The 23,499-nt window shown below is 40.0% G+C and overlaps 1 protein-coding gene across 2 annotated transcripts in view; it reads left to right on the top strand.

Moving 5' to 3' along the window:
• CABLES2 (Cdk5 and Abl enzyme substrate 2) overlaps nucleotides 1-23,499 on the top strand; it is a 42,516-nt gene that overhangs the window by 14,713 nt on the left and 4,304 nt on the right. Inside the window, exons 2-8 of one of the 2 annotated variants that reach the window (XM_073309123.1) lie at nucleotides 8,868-8,939; nucleotides 9,107-9,199; nucleotides 11,985-12,062; nucleotides 16,315-16,423; nucleotides 17,164-17,329; nucleotides 19,992-20,095; nucleotides 21,888-21,994. In XM_073309123.1, the coding sequence (XP_073165224.1) occupies nucleotides 8,868-8,939; nucleotides 9,107-9,199; nucleotides 11,985-12,062; nucleotides 16,315-16,423; nucleotides 17,164-17,329; nucleotides 19,992-20,095; nucleotides 21,888-21,994 (729 nt within the window). The remainder of the gene's footprint in view (nucleotides 1-8,867; nucleotides 8,940-9,106; nucleotides 9,200-11,984; nucleotides 12,063-16,314; nucleotides 16,424-17,163; nucleotides 17,330-19,991; nucleotides 20,096-21,887; nucleotides 21,995-23,499) is intronic. The other variant, XM_073309125.1, reaches the window with a different exon arrangement.

Consider the following 23,499-nt stretch of genomic DNA (forward strand, 5'->3'; position numbering starts at 1 on the left):
ATAACACTCTTAAATGAAGTTAACTGTTTCTCTGTACTAGACATGTTTTTGAAGGGCTATGTGGGGACCCTTTTTTTAAAAGTGAGGGGTAGCTTCAACCTATTGAATCTGGAAAATTGTTGGTAGCTGGTCTTGGCTGATACTGAACTACTGTTGAAGCCTTATTTTTCCTGAAGTTAGACATTTATATCCAATGTATAATATGCCATTAAATTTCATGGGCTAAGTCTTCATTATATATGTGGATTTCTATGTCCTAGAAAATCTATATGTTCATTTTAATGATTCACTTGTCAGAACTTTTTATAGTAATAACCATGAGTTAAATATAGCATCTCACAGCACTAATTAATACATTTACCCATTCGCCCTCATTCTCTTCCCCAATTTACCCCTCAAAAATAGCTGTCAGATTATATGGTCCGTGTCATTGCTGTGTTGACAAGACCCTAACAGCACATGCCAAACTGGAATTGTTAGTTGTGGCGCGCGCGCGTGTGTATATATAGATAATAAAAATAGCATATCTCCTACAACCAGTTCAGTCCCTCTTACCCTTTATTATTCATTTTAACACTAGTTTCTAATCCAGTTTTCTACTTTGTACAGAAATTTATAGTTCATTCCTTTGTGCTAATTTGATGCATCTTTGATGATTAAAGTGAAAAGTCTACTGCTCTTCAAGGAGGAACAATGTTGAACAAAGCAATTAATATCTAGGCAATGTGCCAGAAAGCTTTTCCTCCTAAGTTAATTGCCTTCCAACTGCTTTTCGTGGCATTTTATAACGGCCCCTATTTACTGTGCGCCCACCAGCTCTGTCTGAAAGGATGGATCCTGCACTGCTGTGGTCACTCTTATGAACACACCATGGCTGGTGATGCAGTATATCATGAGCACCCAATATGAACAGAAATCAGAGATTCCTGGTCTGTTTTGTGCCATGGAAAGAAACACCAGATTACTTTTGGCATTCAAGGAGCAGCTGCACACAGTGGACTGTTGCTTTTGGGCTTGGGAAACAAGCGCTGAGTGGTGGGATTGCATCATTATGTAGGTCTGGTATGACAAGCAGTGTCTGCAGAGTTTTCAGATGTTTAAAAAAAAAAAAGCCACCTTTCTGGAACTATATGCGGAGCTCGCCCCAGCACTACGACGCAAGGACACCAAAATGAGAGCTGCCCTCTCGGTGTAGAATCGCGTGGCGATGGCTGTGTGGAAGCTGGTGACTCTAGACTGCTGCTGCTTGGTTGCAAATCAGTTCAGAGTTGGGAAGTCCACCATTGGGGCTGCGTTAACACAAATGTGCAGGGCCATTAATCGCATCCTGTTATGAAGGACTGTGACTCTTGTCAGTGTGCATAAAATAGTGGGTGGCTTTGTGGCAATAGGATTCCCTAACTGCAGCGGGGCGATAGATGGCACATATATCCCAATTCTTCCCTCCCCCCCCCACTATAGTATCGGACTTGTGCTTTCCCCTTTTCTTTCTTGCTCTCTTCCCCTCCCCACAGGAGAAGCTCCATGAAACTAGCAAGGATCCTGTTTCATGCCTAAATTCTAGTAGTGCTTGGGAACTCATTGTACTAGCTGCTGTACAAATTGTTTCACTTTGCTACTGCTGTGGGAAACGCCATATATCAGGAGAGGTGCAAGCATAAATCTCCCCCTGAAATTCTCATGAGCCTGTGCTGAACATGAGAGCATATAACCTTTTCCCCAGTAAATATATTGTAACCTTTTTTAACAAGATAAAGCAGACTTCTCACACGCTTTCAGAAAAAGAATAAACACAACATTGGTATAAAACAAAAGATACAGCAGTAAAAAGCAGTATGAGAAGAGACGAGGAACTATTTAGATAACATCACCAACAATAAAAAAAGGAGGACTTGTGGCACCTTAGACTAACAAATTTGAGCATAAGCTTTTGTGAGCTACAGCTCACTTCATTGGATGCAGTGAGCTGTAGCTCACGAAAGCTTATGCTGAAATAAATTTGTTAGTTTCTAAGGTGCCACAAGTCCTCCTTTTCTTTTTGCGGATACAGACTAACACGGCTGCTGCTCTGAAACCTGTCATCACCAACAATGCTGAAGCAGCTGCTAAAAAAGGTGGTAGTAAATCAACTCAGCGGGGTTCTAACTGGCAAGTTTACTCCAGCCAGAGGACCTGTTCAGGAAAAATGAGAACAGCTGTGATGGACAGAGCACTTCTAAGAAGTGCTAACCAGCACTACAGGAAGCTATTGGTGATTTTGACAAAGAAATTGAACACCCAGAACTAGACCATCTTGCATCACAAACAAAGAAATAAAAGATGCAGTAAAAAAATTTTAAAGCAGAAGGTGAGGATCAAGTCACTGGGGAAGTGACAACCATTGATAAAATCACTGAATTTTTCAACAAAGTGTGGAATCAAGAAGAGGCTCAAGAACAATGGGAAAATGGCTGTATATTCAAAATACCGAAGCAAGGTGACCTAGATGACTTCAGTATCTGGCAAGATATTGTACTCCCTTTCAGTGACAGGCAAAGGCTTCTGCAGAATAAAGGACGCAGTTGAGGCAAAGCTAAGGGAAGAGCAGGCTGGATTTCCACCCAGAAGATCATGTCTTAACCACATTTTCACCCTAAGAATAATCATTGAAGGAGAGCATCAAGTGGCAAAACGCACTCCTCATAAATGTCATAGATTTTTTTTAAAGAACGACGAGGACTACTTGTGGCACATACTCATTCTTTCTGCTGATACAGACTAACGTGGATACCACTCTGAAACCTGTCATCATAGATTTTTAAGAAAGGATTTGACAGCCTCCATTGCTGTTCACTCTGACACATCTGTATTATCGTATGGCAATAGAAATAATTATCATCATCAAGCCTGCATATCAAGGTGCAGCATACACAGTTAAAGTGAACACAGACTTGAGGGAATAGTTTAACATGGACACTGATGTCAACCAAGGAACCTCTCCTGTTTGGCTTTGCTATTGACTTCATTATGAGAACAAGTGTAGATGGATCCAACATGGCCATGGTTTAACAGAATCTAAATCTTTTAGTATACTTCTGGTGATATAACACCCTTCTAAGTGGCACTTGAACTAACATGCAAACAAAGACTGAAGGCTGACCAGCATTGCAAGAAACATGGGCTTAATAATCGGTTACAAAAAAACAAATCCAATGAGATCCCCAACAACTCCCAACTCAATTGAGACATTACATTGGAAGGCAAAGGAATACAGGAAGTGAATCAATTCACATATCTTGGCAGTAATATGCAAGCCAATGGAGATACCGGGAAGGAAATAATGTCATGAATTGTCAAGATGACGGCTGCATTCACCAGCTTAAACATGATTTGGTCATCAAAAATCTACAGCTTAAAGAACAAACTGTGACTCTTCAACGTAAATACACGCATTCTTAAAATGAAAGGGAATGGAAGGAGATGTGTTCCTGCTACTTTAAGAATAAAAACTGAAGAGAGTTGGGTTTCCACCTTTTGGTCTGTCCTTAACTAGCTTCTTTTCACGCCCCCACTGACCTCTTCCCTCCTTGCTCAGGTGAGTTGGGTGTAGATTTGAGGCAGTAATTGTCTGCAGTGACTAACCCAGTCCTTGATCTTGCACTTAGAACAGTGGTAGGCATTCCATCTCTTCCTCCACCTCAGTACTCAGGTTGTATTGTTTGTGGTTCAGAGTATGGGGTGGGATCTTCCTATGCTGTAGTGTTTCTCTGTGTATACTGGTTCAGATATCTCTTCCTGACCTTCTCAACTTCAAGAAACTGCAACTGTGAGAAGTAAAGCTTTGTGATATTCAAGAATGGGTAATGTTCCTGACACCTCTTCAGTGTGCAGGCAAAGTACATCATCAAGTTCCTGAGCTTGGGAGGGACAGAGGAAGGTATTAATGCAAACACCTCTTTCATTTCTTGTCAAAATGCAATCTTTTAAAGTGGATCACCTAGACACGTGCTCTCTCCATTCCTAACATTGAGTCAAATGGACTGAGATTGATTATTTTATTTAGGAAAAAATAAACTTCAGTTGTGTAAGCTTCCCCTGGCCCTAAAATGAGGTTCCTCTTGCTTTAACTTTCACATTTAATGTGTCAAGCAGCAAACCTGAGCTCAGAGCAAGCCCAGCAAACTGAAGTATGGGCTAAGGGCAGAAGCCAGAGGTTTGGAAGACTGAACCAAGCAAATCTGACTAGAAATTCTTATTGTAGTGTCTGGGTTTTTGCTCCTAATGCAGAAGCAGGCTGTCAGCAGATCTGATTTCCTGTGAATTATATGGTCCAATTTCAGACAGTGAGTGTGAGGCCCTTCTCCTTTCAAATACATCTAAACATCAGTGGACTTGGCCAGTTTTTCCCAGAGCAGTATGCTTCACTATCGTAATGCTTCCTGTTATCCTGCACAGGCTCTGAAAATGCACCTTCCAAGGTGGGCTGGCTGCTTCCAAACAGGTGGTTTTCCTCTTCTGGCTGGAGTTGGGCATGGCAAGTGGGACTAGCATTTGCTCCCCAGCCACCACTTGGACATGAATGCAAGTAGACAATCCAAAAGTGAACCCAAGACCTTTTTGCTCGGCCCTAGCGTAACTAGTGATGGATGCTTAGTGAGACGTAATCTCCAAATAAATAGGTTTTGGAGACACTGAGACTTGCTGATTCTAACCAACATCTATTGATGTTTTAAAAAATAATACAGAGGACTTAATGGTACCCTCCTAAACATGCTGAATATATCACACACACCAAAACCTTGAATCTTTCCATAAAGTTCAGAGCAATAAGTACAGGTGCTCTCTCCAGGAAGCAGATATTCTCGCTGTACTTCATAATCCTAGAGAGTTAATTTTACAGACCTTCCTGGAATAAAGAACAAGCTCTTTCCTTCCTGGTGCCCGCCTTTTAAGTGGGCTTCATGCAGCCAAGCAAGGAGAACTTGTATTTGCATATCCCTGTGGTACTCTACACTTTCACCAAGGTGGCTTTGGCCATAGATTCCTACAGGTGGGGATTGTGTCTTCCTTTATTAGTTGACTAAACCAACACCCTTTTATGCAACTATTTCCCCACCACCACCACACATGCACCTGCATGTGCACACACACACAGATAGAATCCGCAATCTACATCTGTGCGAATTTTGTTAGACATGGAGAAAACCAAATTAATGGGGGACGGGGCTAGTCGTGTTTCATCACATCCTGATGGGCTTGATGCTGTAGACCCAAGGAGTTTTCAAACTGCATTACACTGTTACCCCTTCTGACAATAAAAATTATTACATGACCCCACAAGGGTGGACTGAAGCCTGAGCCTGCCCCAGGTGGGGGGCCTGTAACCTGAGCCCTGCCACCCAAGGCTGAAGCCTTTGGGCTTTGTCCCTGGGCAGTGGGGCTCAGGCTTCAGTTTCAGCCCAGGGCCGCAGTAAGTCTAATGCCAGCGCTGGCAACCCATTAAAATGGGGTCGCAACCCACTTTGGGGTTCTGACCCACAGTTTGAGTACCGCTGCTGTAGACCGTACAACGTGAATCCTGTGACGTTTCCTAGGGTCAGGGACAGAATTCCAGATCTGAGAATGTTGCATCATGTGTAATGGCCTTCTCAGAACACCAGGAATTGTTTGATTTATGTGGACACCTGTCTATCTTGGATGATGTTGCATGCTGAAATACCACTGCAGTAGCCATGTTTGTGGCTGCGATGGCTCCAAAATAACCATGAGTAGGATTGAAACTACTTTAAAAAGAGTTATACAAAGAAATGTTTTAAAACTGCAATTTTGGCAGAGGACCTTGGGGCTATAGGTGATCCATTCCCTGTGGATGTACCAAGTTTCTAGCCATTTGACTGACTAGAAAGACCGTTTCTAACATTGATTAACTCACACATGAGAAGATTTAACATTCTTTCCATTCTTGTATACAAGGAGCGACTGAAATTTTTCAGCTGAGTGCTTGCTTGAGCTTTGCTTTTTCCAGAGAACACCTTAATTTCTCTTAGTGAAATTGTTTGAGATGTCAGATTTGCTTTCTAGTGAAAATGCCAAGTTCTGTATTGGAGAATGTCGTTACATATTTCCTTAAGCCATAATTAGTTGTTAATCACATTTGCTTTTGATGCCCTTTACTGCCAAGGGAGAAAAATGCATACAGTAATATAGTTTTGTCTTGGGTCTCTTGATGCTCTCTTACAAAAAGTAGATACGAATGGTAAATCATGATTATTATTTTTTTAACTGGGTTTCAGCAATGTATGAAGGCATTTAGTTTTCTAATAATTTGGACAAAGTGGATGGATTCATTTTATAGTGAAGTGCAAACTACTAATTGGAATTCTTACTACAGAAAATAAATAGTCTAATTTTCAAATCTTTATCCAGGGTATCTTAATATGTAGGCAGAGCTATTCCTGGAGACTTTCTCTTTGTACAGTTATTAAAAGTGACTTTTTTTTTTACTTTAACTTTAGTAGGAAAAACTGGTAAGGATTTAACATAGAAATGCAGATATTCTCATCATAAAGGGTCTTTGCTTACCATGCAAATTGCAGATCTTGCATTTGCAGGAAAAGCACTGTATAGTTGCAGCTTTTACATGATGATTATTTACTACTTTAAAGTGTGACTGGACTAACATTTTTATCAACAGCTCTGACAGTATCTTTAAAGAAATTGAGAAAAGTAACTACAAGGGTGGGGAGGAGGAAATCAAAATTTGTCATCTTAATCTTTTTATAATTATCTAAAATTACATTTTTACTTCCAAAGTTAAGTGCCTAAAGTTAGACACCTAAAGCCATATTTGGATGTATAAATGGGAATCTCAAGTATGAGTAAGGAGGTTATATTACTTCTGTCTTTGGCTCTGGGTCCGATGGCTACTGGAATACCATGTCCAGTTCTGGTGTCCACAGTTCAAGACGGATGTTGAAAAATTGGAGAGATTTCAGAGAAGAGACACAAGAACGATGAAAGTATTGGAAAAAGCCCTTTATAGTAATAGATTCAAGTAGCTAAACATATTCATCTTAGCAAACTGAAGGCTTAAAGGTGACTTTATTACAATCAGTAAATACCTAGATAGGGAACAAAAAATTGATGATGGGTTCTTCAGTCTAGCAGACAGATTCAATGGCTAGATAGAGTGCAAGATTCAATGGAAGATAGAGTGCACATTTTTAAGCGAGGGTAATTAATCATTGGAACAATTTACCCAGGGCTGGGATGACATCTCTATGACTGGCAATTTTAAAATCAAGATTGGATGTCTTTCTAAAACATATGCTGTAGTTTTTAATTTGGGGAAGTCCTTTGGCCTGTTGTACAGGAGGTCAGACTAGATGACCACGGTAGTCCCTTCTGGCCTTATCTATACATCTGTTCAGGCACCCAAATAATAATGCAGGCTGACGTAGTTTTTTTTTGTTTTGTTGGGTTTTTTGGGGTTTTTCCTGTCTTTCAATTTTGACCTTTAGTCTTTTTTTTTTTTTCTGGTTTATTTACCAACGTGTGTAGCTGCTTATTTTTTAAGTGCTTGATGGAATTCCTAAAAGTAGACTAACTGAAAATACTTAGTCAGTAAGAGCCAGCTGTGCAAGAGAATATCTAGCTTCTGTATGTCCAATTACAGAATTAGTCTTGATAGAAGAAAACCAGTTGCTGTTTCTCATAGTTCTTAACGTAAACACTGCTGTCATTTTGTTTCCCCTGGGATGTAGGGATATTTGCTTATACTTTAAAGAAACTCCGTTGTCTTTCTGTCTTTAAAATCTTACCAAACTTTTTTTAAACCAGTGTCCCCTTACTTGTCTAGTACAGTCTCTAAACTGGCTTCTCTTGATATAATTAATCCAGTTCTGACCGTGCATATTACAGAATTAACGGACACCTTCTCAAGAAGAACAGAAGGAAAAACTCAAATATCTGTGTACATGGGGTGTTTATGGCTACTAAGACAGAGGGAGAAGATGTAGAATATTAATAGTTACAGTGAAGTACTATTACTTGGAGGTGGCTTCTTAATGCCATTTGGGTCTGAACACATCATTCTTATGGAGTATATAGCTTCAAAATCTTTGATCACGTTTTCATTTTCACTGGTTAATGAATTATCTAAGCGTTTGACAATAGGAATCTATTCCTCTGGGCAAGGTCCATTTTCCCCATGTTAATGTGATACACCATTAACATTACACCATCTCAGTTTCTTGTGGATTTTTTTCCCCCATGTTTCCATTTTAGAATTTTACATGGGCATGAAGTACCCCAAGCTTCCTCTTTAATAGCCCTTTCTATAGTTTTCTTAAAGTACTTCTGTTGCTTTTATTGAGCCAGACCTGTTGTTTAAGAAGGCTTTTTTAGTTTATCTAAACTCATATCACAGGGAAAGTAACTAGTCCTATTTGCTGAATTGAGGAAAAGCACACAAGCTATGAGATAAATTTTATTTTCCCCCTCCCACCCCAGGTAAGGGATTTTCCCACACCTCTCATTGGGTCTTTTAAACTTTGTATTGCAAAGATTCCGGAAGAGTGGTAACTTGCAGGCAGGCTTTTCTGTTCTACAGAATATATTAAGTATTTTGATTAGTCAAATGACACCTTTGTTAAGAGAACCAACTTGTTAAAAAGATGAACCCCTTACTCAGTATAAACTGGTTGCTTTGGGAACTGTACGTTTCTTGGCCTCTTCAGAAGTTTAAAGATGCTGAGGTTTGAATATTTCAGCTATCTTTTGTGAGAAGTACAATATCTTAAGACTTCATAGCTCTCTGTTGCAGTTTCCTATCTCAAAGGCCATGAACTAATATTGTTCACTCTTCATGGTGTTGTACATTTTTACAGAAGGCGTTTTATCTCCCAGCGCTGCTCTCTAGAATTTTTAGAAGACATAGTGGAATGTGCCAGTGTACGAAGGTACTTTTTCAAAAGCAGCATTAATCTTAACTCGTTGCATGCAAGTCCTCTCCTCCCTCCACCCTCCTCAAAGCTGAATATCTGAGGTCCTGCATGCTAGTGCCGCCATCTGATCATAACATCTACATCTTTGTTTTAGATCACTTTATAACTCTTTTTAATTGCAGAACCAAGCACACGTCTGGATCTCCAAGACACAAAAGCTTGAAGAAGATGCACTTCATCAAGAATATGAGACAATATGATACAAAGAATAGCAGGTAATGTTTTATATTCACTTGGGGTCTGACTCTGACACCCTTATTTGCATGAAGTAGGACTTAACTCATGTGAGTAGTCTTTCGGAGTTCAGCTGGGCTATATATGTGAATAAGCACCAGTTTACATGAGTAAGGTTGGCAGATTTGGGTCACAAATAATTACAGCTTAACACACAGGAATGTTGGAGTCGAGGAAATAGGCTGGTTTATCCAAAGATTTGGTTCTTGGACACTGCAGTATCATCTAAAATATACTGGACGGGGGAATAAGATTTTTATAAAATTTTATATACATCTATTTCTAAGTGTAAAATGTACCCGTACAAGTTTGACTGCTAAGATATGTGAGGGTAAAAGCCAACATGGACCCTCAGATAGTTGAGCAATGTGACACTTGGGAATTGTTTGGATCGGAAAAGAGCTTAGTGACTTCAGCTCTTGAAGTGGAGAGAATGAATGCAAAAAACAATCTGATCGTTCTTATTTGTGAAATTTGAGTAAACTCAACGGTTCTATTTACTTCTGTTTAATAGATTTAATACTAGACTGTAGTCCTTAGCTCCAGCTAATTAGAGAGGCTGTATGCTCCAGGGGGTAGGGAATGGAATGGAAGTCTGGAGACCTGAGTTGTGCTCCTGGCTGTTTCATCAGTTTGTTGTATGAGCTTGTGCAAGTCACGTAACCTCTCTGTGTCCGAGGTTCCTGGGCAGTAAAATGAAGATGATGATCTGTACCCACTTCTTGTAAAGCTCTATGAGAACTGGGGGGTGGAAAAGTGATTTATGTAGGAGCCAAGTATCCCCTATCAATAGAACCATAGAAATGTAGAGTTGGAAGGGACCTCAAGAGGTCATCTAGTCCAGCCCCCTGCACAGAGGCAGGACCAAGTATACCTATACCAACCCTTACAAATGTTTTGTCCAACCCTCATCTTAAAAACCTCTAATGACAGGGATTCCACAACCTCCCTTGGAAGCCTATTTCTGTGCTTAACTATCCTTAGAGTTAGAAAAAAAAATTCTAATATCTAATCTAAATCTCCCTTGCTGCAAATTAAGCCATTTTACTTCTTGTCATACCTTTAGGGGACATAAAGGACAATTTATCATCGTCCTCTTTATAACAGATCTTAACACATTGAAAGGCTGTGGTTAAGTCCCCCATCAGCCATCTTTTCTCAAAACTAAACATACCAGTTTTTTAGGTCAGCTTTTCTCTAAACCTTTTGAGCATTTTTGTTGTTCTCCTATGGACTCTCTTCAGTTTGTCCCCATCTTTCTTCCAGTGTGGTGCCCAAACTGGACACCGTACTCCTGCTGAGGCCTCACCAGTGCCAAACAGAGTGGGAAAAATATCCACCTGTGTAGTACATACAACACTCCTGTTAATACACCCCAGAATATTAGTCTTTCATACAAGTGCATCACACTGTTTACTCATTCAGTTTGTGATCCACTATACCTCCCTGATCCTTTTTAGCAGCACTTCCACCTAGCCATTTATTTCCCACTTTGTATCTATACATTTGATTATTTTTTCCTTCCTAAGTGTAATATTCTTTATTTAATTCTGTTGATTTTGTACCAATTCTCTAATTTGTCAAGGCCATCCTGAATTCTATTCTTGTCCTCCAAAGTGCTTACAGCCTCATCCAGTGCTATGTCATCCACCCATTTTATAAGCATACCCTCCACTCCATTATCCAAATCATTCATGAAAATATCGAATATTACCGGGCCCAAGACAGACCCCTGCAGGACCCCACTATGTACATCCCACCAGTTCAACAGTGAACCATTGATAACGACTCTTTGAGTATGGTCTTTTAACCAGTCATGCACCCACTTTATAGTTATTTCATCTAGACCACATTTCCCTAATTGACTTAAGAGCATGTCATGTGGTACTGCGGGCCTTATTAAAATCAAGAGATATCTCACATACTGCTTTCCTCCCTTCCACTAGGCCAGTAACCCAGTCAAAGGAGGAAATTAGGTTGGTTTGGCATGATTTGTTCTCAACAAATCCATGTTGGCTATTACTTAATTAATGTCTAATGGCTGACAGGGGTGGGAGGAAGGCCTGTTGTGTGATGCTTTATGTGAGGATGGATTGTTTCCTGACAACAGCAGGTGCTCAGCATAGGTTCTGAAGTATAGGCTTGCAACCACTACCTCAGCATGCATGACTACAAATATTGTTTACAAAATTAACTTCCTATTTTAAAAGTCCGTGTACAGTGGCTGACTCATGCTGCTAAACACTCTGAGCAGCTGCAAGATGGGAACAGGTATCAGGGGGTAGCTGTGTTAATCTGTATCCACAAAAACAACAAAGTGTCTGGTGGCACCTTAAAGACCGTAACAGATTTATTTGAGCATAAGCTTTCGTGGGTAAAAACCCCACTTCTTCAGATGCAACATCTGAAGAAGTAGGGTGTGTACCCACGGAAGCTTATGCTCAAATAAATCTGTTAGTCTTTAAGGTGCCACCGGACTCCTTGTTGTTTTTGCAAGATGGGAGTCACTCTTGGCTCTCCTGAGAACTTTACACACCTTGATCCTGTGGGGCCTCAGCCTTATATGAATGCCCTCTGGTTTTGTGTTGCTTTCTTTAGTATAAACTCCACAACCATCCTAGGTTCTTTAGAGAAGCCATTTAAGAAAAATCTTTGTATGTGCACACTTCATAGGAAACTACAGGGTTGCTAGCAAGGCTGATGTTTTATAGCTGCAGAAAACTTTTGTTTCAGTTCTCACTTTAATCTTTTCTTGTCTGCTTTCAGGATAGTATTAATCTGTGCTAAACGAACCTTATGTGTGGCTTTTTCTATCCTGCCATATGGGGAGAGCTTACGAATCAGGTGAGTCTCTACTTTTAACTTGACATATCTGCACTGCTCTGAAGTGTCCAGTCAGTTACCATATACAACAGCCTAATTTATTAAATGAGGTAGCCTCATAAGTGAATGTAGCTGTAATGTACCATAGCACATTTTAGTATGCATTTTCTTTTATTTCAGGGTATATTTTAAATGTGCTTATCAGACTTAAGGCATGCACAAAATAGCAGTGCACTCATTGAGTAGTAAAATATAAAAATCAAATTGATTCAATGTCAATTAAAATATTCAACCAGGCTTCCCATAGAGAGTCAGTAAAATTCCCCCCACCCTCTTCATCAGCCAGAAGCCCATGCATGGTAGTCAAGTGTAAAAGTATAATTAGGCAAACCAAAAGGAATTTGAAGAGCAACTAGAGAAAGACACACAAAGTAACAGCAAAAGTTTTCAGTACATCAGAAGCAGGAAGCCTGCCAAGCAATCACTGGGGCCACTGGATGATCAGGCTGCTAAAGGAGCACTCAAGTAAGACAAGACTGTTGCAGAAAAGCCAAATGAATTCTTTGTGTCAATCTTCACTGCAGAGAATGTGAGGGAGACTCCCACACTTGAGCCATTCTTTTTAGGTGACAGATCTCAGGAGCTGTCCCAGACTGAGGTATCAGTAGAGGAGGTCTTGGAATAAATTGATATATTAAACAGTAATAATTCACCAGGACCAGAATGTATTCACCAAGAGTTTTGAAGGAATTCAGATACGAAATTGCAGAACTACTTGTGTTTTTTAAAAGGGTCAAAACGCAGTCGTAGCAATTACGGGCTGGTGAGCCAAACTTCAGTATCAGGCAAACTGGTTGAAATTAAAGAACCGAATTATCAGACACAGAGATGAACATGATGTGTTGGGGAAGAGTCAGCACTGGTTTTGTATAGGGAAATCATGCCTCGCCAATCTATTAGAATTATTTGAGGGTGTCAACAGACAATCCAGTGGATATAGTGTACATGGACTTTCAGAAAGCCTTTGACAAGGTCCCTCACCAAAGGCTCTCGAGCAAAGTAAGAAGTTATGGGATAAGGGGGAGTGTCCTCTCATGGATCAGTAACTGGTTAAAAGATAGGAAACAAAGGTTAGGAATAAACTGTCAGTTTTCACAGTGGAGAGGTAACTAGCAGAGTCCCCCAAGGATTTATACAGGGACTAGTGCTGTTCAACATATTCATAAATGATCTGGAAAAAGTAGTAAACCGAGAGATAGCAAAGTTTATAGGTGATAAAAAAAGTATTCAAGATAGGTAAGTCCAAAGCTGACTGCAAAGAGTTACAAAGGGATCTCACAAAACTGGGTGACGGGGCAACAAAATGGCAGATGAAATTCAGTATTGATAAATCTAAAGTAGTGCACATTGGAAAACATCATCACACCTATGCATACAAAATGATGGGGTCTAAATTAGCTGCTACCACTCAAGAAAGATCTTGAGTCATCATGTATAGTTCTCTGAAAACATCCGCTCAGTGTGTAGCAGCAGTCCAAAAACCAAACAATGTAAGGACCCATTAGAAAAGGGACAGATAAGACAGAAACAATCAAACTGCCACTATATAGATCCATTGCACACCCACATGGCTAATACTACATGGAGTTCCGTTTGTCCCATCTCAAAAAAGATATATTAGAACTGGAAAAAAGTACAGAGAAGGGCAACAAAATGATTAGGGGTATGGAACTACTTCCATGTGAGGAGAGATTAAAAAGACTGAGACCATTCAGCTGGGGAAAGAGACAAATAAGTGGGGGGAAGATAGAGGTCAGTGAAATCAAGAATGGTGTGGAGAAAGTGAATAAGAAAGTGTTATTTACCCCTTCACATAATACCTGAACAAGGGTCACACAGTGAAATTAATAGGCAGCAGGTTTAAAACAAACAGAAGGAAATATTTCTTCACAGAACACACAGTCAACCTGTGGAATTCATTGCCAGGGAATGTTCTGAAGGCCAGAAGTATAGCTGGGTTCAAAAAATAATTAGATAAGTTCATAGAGAAAAGATCCATCAATGGCTATTAGCCAAGATGGTCAGGAATGCAACCCTGTACTATGGGTGTTCCTAGACTTCTGACTGCTAGAAGCTGGAACTGGATGACAGGATAAAAAATAAGTTGCCCTGTTCTGTTCATTCCTTCTGAAGCATGTCACCAGGCTCTGTTTGAAGACAGGATACTGGGCTAGATGGACCATTGGTCTGACCCAGTATGGCCATTCTTATGTTCTTGTTATGTTCTTATGAAGTGTATGCTTTGGAATTTAAAAGGGAAATGGGGCCCTGTTCCTGGAGACACTTACGCACATGCTTAACTTCATGTATGTGAAACCATTCTATGATGAGACTACTCATGTGTGCAGGGTTAGCAAGTGCCTAAATGTTTGCAATATCAAGGCCTAAGACATCTTGCTTGCCGCAAAAACCTGACATTATGAATAAGGGTGGTGGTGTTAGGACAGAAACTTTTTTTTTCCCCCAAGGTAACCAGTTATGCTACACTTTTAGGGGTTTTACACAATATTTGAATCTTTTTATTCAAAACAAAAAGTCAAACTACCTCTCCTTCCACCTTTTGCTGCCACTCTAATAGTAATAGTAAAAGATTGAAGCCAGGAGTCTTGAGTTTACTTTTCTTGGCCAAAAAAAAATAATTGGGAAAGATGGAGTGCACTAGGTATTTGTCACCAATTGTGCTTTTGTTTGGGCTTTCAGTGGTTTTTTTTTTTTTAATGGTTTTTTTCCTTTATATAATGTGATAAGAGCATTTGCTACCCCCTTGGCCAGCTATCACCAAAAGCAAAAACTTGAGTTGGGAAGTTTCAGTCCTTTATTAAGTTAAAGGAAATGGAAACTTGCCAGTCCTGATAAGAGAAACTGGATAACTCCATTGGGTTGGTCATCCTGGCCTGCCTTATTGCACTGTTTGCAGTTGGTTCTCTTCGAAGGTTTGCGGTAGTGCTCAGTGCTCTATTAGCTTTTTTTTAAAAAAAATATTTTGGTCATACTGTTCATTATTTTGCCCTTAGAGCTGATGTACCACTAGAGGTAAAGGCAGCTGCTATCTTTCCTGACTCGTTTTCAGGGATTTGTAACTCAGCCATAAAAATTAATACTTCAAGATGCTCTTTTTTTTTAGAAAAAGATCTTAAGCCCTGAAAATAACATTAAATGCTGAATGCCACTGTGACTTTGCCTACTGCCAAGAACTGAAAACTATCCATTTATGGCAAACTATATGCAATGTATTTTGGAAATGTAATAATGTGTTCAAAATGTACACAATACAGTTGCAAATACTCACATGAGGAATAATAAGTGATGAGAACTAGAGGAAAATCCATGTAGGAATCTCTTGTGAACTTTGAGTTAGCTCTGTGGACATTTGACATACACAGTCTACAGAAAGTATTGTATTTACTTTTAATCCACCTTTTGCTAAAACAATTGTGTTGTCACTTGTGTCCTGTGCATAACTTATGGAAGAAGGAAACGGATGTTTAGTGGTGGAAATTGTATTGTATGCAAACATACTTTCTACAAAAATAGGCAATGGGAAACGTTTCTCTCACTTGATGGGAAAGCAGCAAGGTCACTTGAAAGAGTTGGATTCTATAGCTGGCTACTAGCGTACCACTTCTTTCAGCTTTTCTTTGTCAGACGATGATGGTTTGACCAAAATACAGTAACTTTTTTTTTTTAGACTGTAGTAGGTGGCAAAGTAGAATATTGTTATTAAAGTAGAGTTCTGCTAGAAATCTCTATTTACGGTCAGTGTGTTCTTTATGACTGAGGGCTCAAGTCAGTAAACTGCAACTGAAAAGTAAGCTGATAGTGGAGGGAAATTAGTAATGTAAAACATATTTGCTGCTTGGGTTTGCTACCCAAAACTTGTACATTTGTTAGTGCAGTATGGGTTGTACACTTGTGAAGAAAGATTACATATGGCTCAGTTTAAATGATAGTAAGCATAATAATACTGAGTTGAATTAAAAATAACCAGTTTCTGTCCTGTTAGATTGTTCTCTAGTTATGTGAATCTCTTACATTTTGAGTAGGGTATTTAAAAATTAATGCTTGCTTGAAAGGGGGAATGGGAAGACAGAGTGGAATTTTTTCCAGTGGTGGTAAAGTCGGTGCTATGGCATGTCTAGTGTTTACTGTAGAGGAAATTAGACTTGTAATGCAGTTTCTTGTAGTACACTTCAGTATCCGTCTTCATTTACAGTGATCTAAAAATGGAAGGGCAGAAACAGCGACATCCTTCTGGTGGTGTTTCAGTCTCTTCAGAGATGGTTCTTGGATTGGAAGGAGTGGAGCTTGGAGCTGATGGCAAGGTAAGGAAATATTTTTTTTGTTGTAGAGCCCACCATGCTAATGAATGGAGCTGCGGGTGGAATAGAGAATTGAGGATTGGTGGGTCTCAAAGTGGTGTTCCCTGCTCTGTCACTATATGACCATGAGGCGTAGACATTAAGTGACCTGCCTTACTTGTCCATCCCACCAGAGGTGCTGAAGCTTAATTATTGTGTATAAAGCACTTCGAGATCCTTTTCATAAGAGGTGTCCCGGGAGGTGGAGAAGAGCTACCTTCCCCGTGTGGCACTGATGGGCCACAAGCGTCATGCTGGGTCTGGTGAGACTGGTGGGGAGGCCCCTGTGCAGTTCATTCTCCCCAGTGACAGAGAAGATGTCTTCTCCTAGGGTTCCCAGAGCAGTGTACTGATGCTGCTGCTTTGATGCAGATATGGGCCCAGCCTCAGATTAGAATATTCATGTTCAGTTATTTGGCATGCTGCCAAAATTCAGCTGACAGTGCAAGTGTTGGAAGAGAAATAGTGACTCTTCAACAGTTTATATTTGTGCCAAACCTAAATGAAATTTAATGGGACAAAGAAATAACACTTTTCTGGCCCCTGGCTTTCTCCCTGTTGAATTTCCCAAGGCCTGCTGCAAACAATGGAAGCTACTCAAAAACAGTTCCAAGCATTTTTTTTAGAATGGAAAGTGTTAGCCTAAATATAGAGGTAATTCACAGCCTCTCCTATAATTACTAACGCATGTTGTCTTTATTTAGGTTGTGTCCTATGCAAAGTTCTTGTATCCAACCAATGCCCTTGTTGGCCGCAAAATTGATAATCATGGTGCTGTTCCTCCATGTCGATTCAGTGCTTCACGGAGTCTTATAGGGTCAAGACATAAAACTGTAACAGCTAAAACAATACCATCAGGAACAGAAATAGGTAAAAACTCCATATGGCTTTGCACTGTTTGCATGCAAGGAGAACTGCAATACCCTTTTTCCTTGTAAGATGCTATAAAATGGCAGGAATACATTTGCCTGGAACAAGGCTAGATTACAATAGGAACTGAAGGCTGTCAGCAAAAAGCACTTTTAGGAAGGATTTGATAAAGTTGAGAATTCTTCAGGAGGCCATTCCCTAAAGCTGTGGCCACAGACCAGTGAAAGGATCAAATGAGTAGACTAGAGATAGCTAAGCAAAAAGGAGTGAAAAGCTCAGGGGAGATAAAGGGCTGCACAACAGAACAGCACTGATCTTTGGAATTGCTATTTTATTACCTGTTTCTGAGTAATCAGTTTAGTTACATTTCCTATCAGGAGAGACAACACTAGGCTTTGTAAAAGATAGGTTTCTTCCCCCCCCGCCCCCTCAACTCTTTTGAAGAATTACTTGAACACTTGGAACACATGGAAATGTAAGAAAGAACTCTCCCTGCCCTTCCAGTATTGTGACAAGGCCTAACCTAAAGGAACACTGATAAGTGATTTTCTTAAATTCAGACTAAATACCATAGACTTCATGTGTCCAACTGACTGCCCAAAAGATTTTATTTTTTAAGAGTATAAACAAGTTCATTTTGTCTCTGCCATCCGTGAGGAGGTGCTTTTGCAATTTTGACATGTGCAAGTTTTGGTCGTGCCAGAGGTAGGGAGGGGAATAAACTTCTGCACGCTTACAGAATAAGAGATCTAGTCACAGTTTTGCTCAAAATAGAGAAACAAATTACCGGAGTATCAGATTCCCTAAAGTAGCAGCATTTAAATTATTCAACGCTGATATTTAAGTGACATCTTACTTGCAGAAGATGTTTCCAGTGTCCCTTTCTCAGCAATTAAACAAACACCCCAACCCACCAGCTCTTGCTGTTCAAACCAGAAACCAATATACCTTACAGTGCTTCAGTGGTAAAAAGGCAACTGTGTAAAAGTGACACAGCTAATTCAACAGATCTGCTACCTGTACATGCTTTACAAAACAAATGTGTTCTTCTTGTTCATACTGTAGAGTCAATACATCTTTCTGAAAGTGAGTTGGGTTCTGTTGTGCCTCATGCATGAGTGATTCTAAGTGCGGAATCTTTTATCGTGTGGTAATGCATGAGCTGACAAGAACTCAGCTGAACTTTCAGATCCAGATTTAAGGCTGCATGACTGGCTATTGAAGTGTTCATCTTTCTGCTTGCTAAAAGAGCACATTTGGAACCATGGAAAGATATAAATATGGAATGATATGGATATCATTTTTAGTCATTTTTCAGATTATAATCACACTTGAAAGCAATATTCTAACGGGAGAACATAAAATAGACTTTTGTATCTCTGGCCAACATATGTAACCACTTTACTCTCACCCGCCACTAAACTAGAATCTCCAATGCTGTGCCATTTCTGGCATCCTTACGCAACACCCATAAATAACATTTTTTATAAAAGGAACTTTCTTTCAGGCCTTTACCTCTGCTGCTTGAATGTTCCAGGTAGAAGGAACCTGCTGTGTTGCTAATGTACCTGAGGTGTTCTCGGACAGTCTGCTGACTTCAGTGGAGCATAAGTAGCATGACAATAGAACACCAGGTGCAACAGAATGCCAGTAGGCAAAAATAACTGCATCCTTTTAACTCAGCAGTGTAAGGACTAATGATGAAAACATCCAGCTGACTCCTCTACCCCACACAACTGTTCACCTTCTTTCTAAATGTAGAGATGGAGCCAGATTCTTTCCTGTGCTCCAGCCCCTTTATGCCACTCTGGAAGTGGCCTTTGCAGAATAATCGTGGTGTAACATGTTCCTAGATAGTGCAGAGTTCTTTTTCTCTTCTGTTTCTACCACGCCTCTGCCCTAGCATAAGTAGGGGGAAAGGGTGTGGCCAGAGTATTGTGCACTCCAGCTATGCTCATCTGGTGTAATAGCCACTAAGAGGTTGTTGCAAGACAGTACAACAAAAAGCAACTCCAAGACTGCGCTAAATGCCAGGTCCCTGGTTAAAGCCAGAATATGGGAGGTGCAAAAAGAGATCCTGATCCCACTGAAATCTTTGACTTGGACAGTTGGTGATAAGGTTGTCTTCTCACTCCTCATTCTTCTCACTAGAACCCTTGTAATATCTATGGACTGAGTATTTTTCGATTCAGATCATGAGGTATCGTAATGTTTATAAACAATGTGTGAGTGCCTCATCCTCCTTTTCAGTCTGCATTATGGATGAGTTCTTGGTTCATGGTAGATCCTATATGCTTTTTCACAGCTGTATGCCACATACAATGCATTACTTTTAAGCAGCAAAAAAATAAATTGCAAACCTATTAAAAAAAAAGAAAAGCACTTGCCTTTTGTCTCCTGTTGTCACCGCCTTACAAGTACTGTCTTTGTGGTCAGAATATTATGTACTGTAGTGTCTCCTGGAGCATGAGTAGGTGACCTGCAGCTTTTGAGTTTGCAGACCCAAGAATTTGGGGCATTGAATAGTGTAGTTAAATGAATTTTCTCCTCCCATTTGCAGATTGCCTCTAATCTTAAGAAATGCATCAGGAATCTTTCTTTAAAGCTAATTTTTTTGTTTATCTTACAACTCATTTTGTATTTACTTCTCCCATTCTTCCAGTAAACGAAGCTGGTGAGTCGTCCGAGTATAATCCAAATCTCCTGGATGATCCTCAGTGGCCCTGTGGGAAACACAAGCGTGTCCTCATCTTTGCATCTTACATGGTAAAAAATTGGTATATTTTAACTGAGCAGCTGTTAGGCTCTCTGTGCATACGTACTCAGCGCATGGATGCTCAGTGTCAGTAAAGAACTACCTTGGATAAAATATGCCCTGTTTGAGTACCTATTGGGAAAGCTATAAATAGGCATAGTTGTGCATTGAACTTGAGCACTACTGAGTTAGAGAGCAGTGCCAAACACTACATTGGTAATAGATTACCAGAGAGCGCTAAGGATCTTCTGTCCTCAGGAAGATTAAACTTCTGTTTGAGATTGGATGGTGATGACCCAGTTAAGCATAGACTCTATTGCAGTGAATATGCAAGGAATGTATGTTCAGTCATGCATAAATTAGTTAATTTATTCCTAAACAATATTATGGACAAAGGCACATTTTAAAGATGTTACAGCAAAAGCTTGTCTATTAGAACTGTGTGGAAATGACTGGATATCAGTCATTTAGAACATTTTGTCTGTTACCTATAACCGTTGATCAGTAGCAGCTACAAAAAGTTAATTTTATGAGCCTCTGGGATTAGTTTACGCACAGCTACTTTGCTTAACACATTAAAGCAATTAGTCTTCCTGACCGTTTGTTCCAGGAGTGAACTCTATTTTATTAAATTAGAAGGCACTCTTAGAGCATGGAAATCTTGCAAAACAATGGACGCTAGTTATGTAGAGAGAAACAGTATAAAGGTCAAAGAGTAGATCCAACAACAAAAGGGAGAACTGATTTCAGGATTTTTGATGTCTGTTCCCAGGAACGCTGTCCGCTGGAGCTGTAGGATTCTCTGCCACTTCCCTCAAGAGAAACTGACTCAGAGCAACAAGACAGTAGTTGGGTCATTTGGGAGCTATGGTCTACTCCACGTCTTAGAATTAGAATTTCTTCATTTTGCCACACTTTGGCTCCTTTATTTTTTTCAAAGCATCGCAGTAAGATTGGGATTACTACAACTTTCCCTTGACATGGCCTTATTTCAACTGGTTGTCTAGCAGTTACTCTGCTCCACTAACTTTATGTGCATCACATGTAATGCTGATGTTTGTAACGGCAGGTTACCACTCTTAAGGCCAGAAGGCTTACTTTACCCTGCACAGACTTCATTCTCTGGCACCTCTTTGTCATGAGACCACATAGCCCTGCTCACGTATATTTATTGACCCTGAATGCTTTGGGGAAGAAGTGAACTCTTTCCTCTCTCATTATATAGGCCATGAAATAATACTTGGCTCTTAAATACACAAGCTTTACAATGCTCTGAAGAGGTGGACAGACTAATAGCAGATGGATGGCTTTGTGGCCTGTAACAGGCATCTACAACAGTGTCTAACATTCCATACTGGTCACTGGCACAACTCTATCGTGATAGTTTAGTGGGGAATTTCTCATGATGAGCGGTGTCACTGACAGTTGAGTTCCAGCTTCACAGGAGTGTCCCCACGCTGCCCTCTGTTTGTTGAAGGTAAAGCGTTGGGTAGCTAATGAAGCCTGTATGTCAGGCTCTGAGAAGCTTATACTAGAAAGGGAGCCTGATCTACTGGGCAAGTCGCTGACCCTCCCAGTTTCAGTTTGAGTCTGTAAAATGGGGATAATTCTGTCTTGCAAATTGCTGAGGTTTTTTTAATATTGTGTAAGCACTGGGTGTGCACTATACGAGTGCAAAATATTATTAAAGACGTGTCTGTCTTGCCTTTGTATCAAACAGAGGGTATGCTTGAAGGGCACCTATAATGCATTGTTGAAGGTGAAACCACAAATGTTATAGAAAATTTGCCTCTTGTGTTTCAGACCACAGTAATAGAATATGTGAAACCCTCAGACCTTAAAAAGGACATGAATGAAACTTTTAAAGAGAAGTTTCCTCACATCAAGCTAACACTGAGCAAAATTAGAAGGTAAGAAACAAGCACTTTAGAACAGAAAGGGGAGAGTGAATGGCCTTTAAGCCTCTTGTACAAGCTGCTTCCTCTAACACTTGTATGGAATTAAGTATTAATTCTATTAATAGTGTATATGATTAAATACTGATGATCTCTTATTACAAGTTAAGCTGGCTGTGGGATGGCAGTCATTACAAAAATACTTAAGATGCTGGGAATGGTCCTCATATAATTCAACCTAAAAGTAGTTATTTTCAGACAAATACTGCTTCCTTGTTAACTTAGTACTAACATAACGTTAGCAAATTACAACTGACTCAGCAATCCTTCTGCGAACTGTGGATCAAAACATAAGTGGACTTCAGAGCCTACAATGTGCTCCATCTTTTCTATAAGCAGTCTGTGCCTCCATCTGGGACCACATGGCTATCTGTTTCTATTTGAGTAGCAAGAAACTATCCTGTTTTGGATTGTTGTAGAAAACTGCAGAACGAAGAAAAAATCTAGGCAACTTCACCTTTCTGTGTCACAACATGGCAATTATCTTTAAAGAGAACTAGTGATATGTTATAGTAGCTTTTAGTGAAACAGTGATAAGAAATACAGATATTCAAAATATAATTTCAGATATTTTTAGAAATACCCTATGAACACATTAACTTCTGTCTTCAGGGAGGGGTACTGTAGCCCCTCTTTATAGGGGTGTAGTTTTGATGATACAGTGCTGTACTTCCCAGTGGGAAGACTGTCTTCTGTAAATAGCAAATTTAGGCCCTGACTCTGCAAACCCTTATGCGCTTTAATCCGATTCACTTCAGTGGGACTATGCATTAGCATCAATTTCGATAGGAGTCCCGTGAATGGCGGATTGGCAGGATTGAGCCCTATGGAAATTCAGACACCACTTAAAATTGCTGAAAATCAGTTTAGTAACTTTTAACAGAGTTTTCAGTTAACTAAAAAAATTTGGAACTGAGTTTTATTGGGACTTGAATTCTTATTTTCTCTGCCCTAATCTGTTTCATGAAGCTGTCAAGGTGGCAATTTCCTGTTTGGCTATTAATTCTTACATTTACACACTGAATATTTTCTTAGGGACTTAATTTTCTTAGTACAACCACTGCAGCTCTTTACAATCAGAGATATTACATCAGTTTTTATTTAATATATAGTGTCTTGGATGTGGAGAACTACAGATGAGGATGTTAAATTTGAAAAATCTAGTATTGTATTTGCATGCAGACACCCTGCCCTGAAGCCCTGTTCCCCTCTTCTCCTCAATAGCTCCTACTCCCTATTCTTGCATGTTTAGAGAGAAATCTTTCACAGATACAGCATGACCAATAGCACCACAAGCTTGCCACACTGCCCTGCTAATTTGCCTTAAAACTGATATAGAGGGACCATCTCCATGAGACGGGAGGTTGTCTCCTTGGCCTCTGAAAGTGCCAGTTAATGCCAGCAATCAAGGGGGTCGTTTCTGCATTGTGCAGGCCTGTCCACTGTCCAAACAGCCTTCA

Source organism: Lepidochelys kempii, chromosome 13 (assembly GCF_965140285.1).
Source record: "Lepidochelys kempii isolate rLepKem1 chromosome 13, rLepKem1.hap1, whole genome shotgun sequence".
Lineage (NCBI taxonomy): Eukaryota > Metazoa > Chordata > Testudines > Cheloniidae > Lepidochelys > Lepidochelys kempii.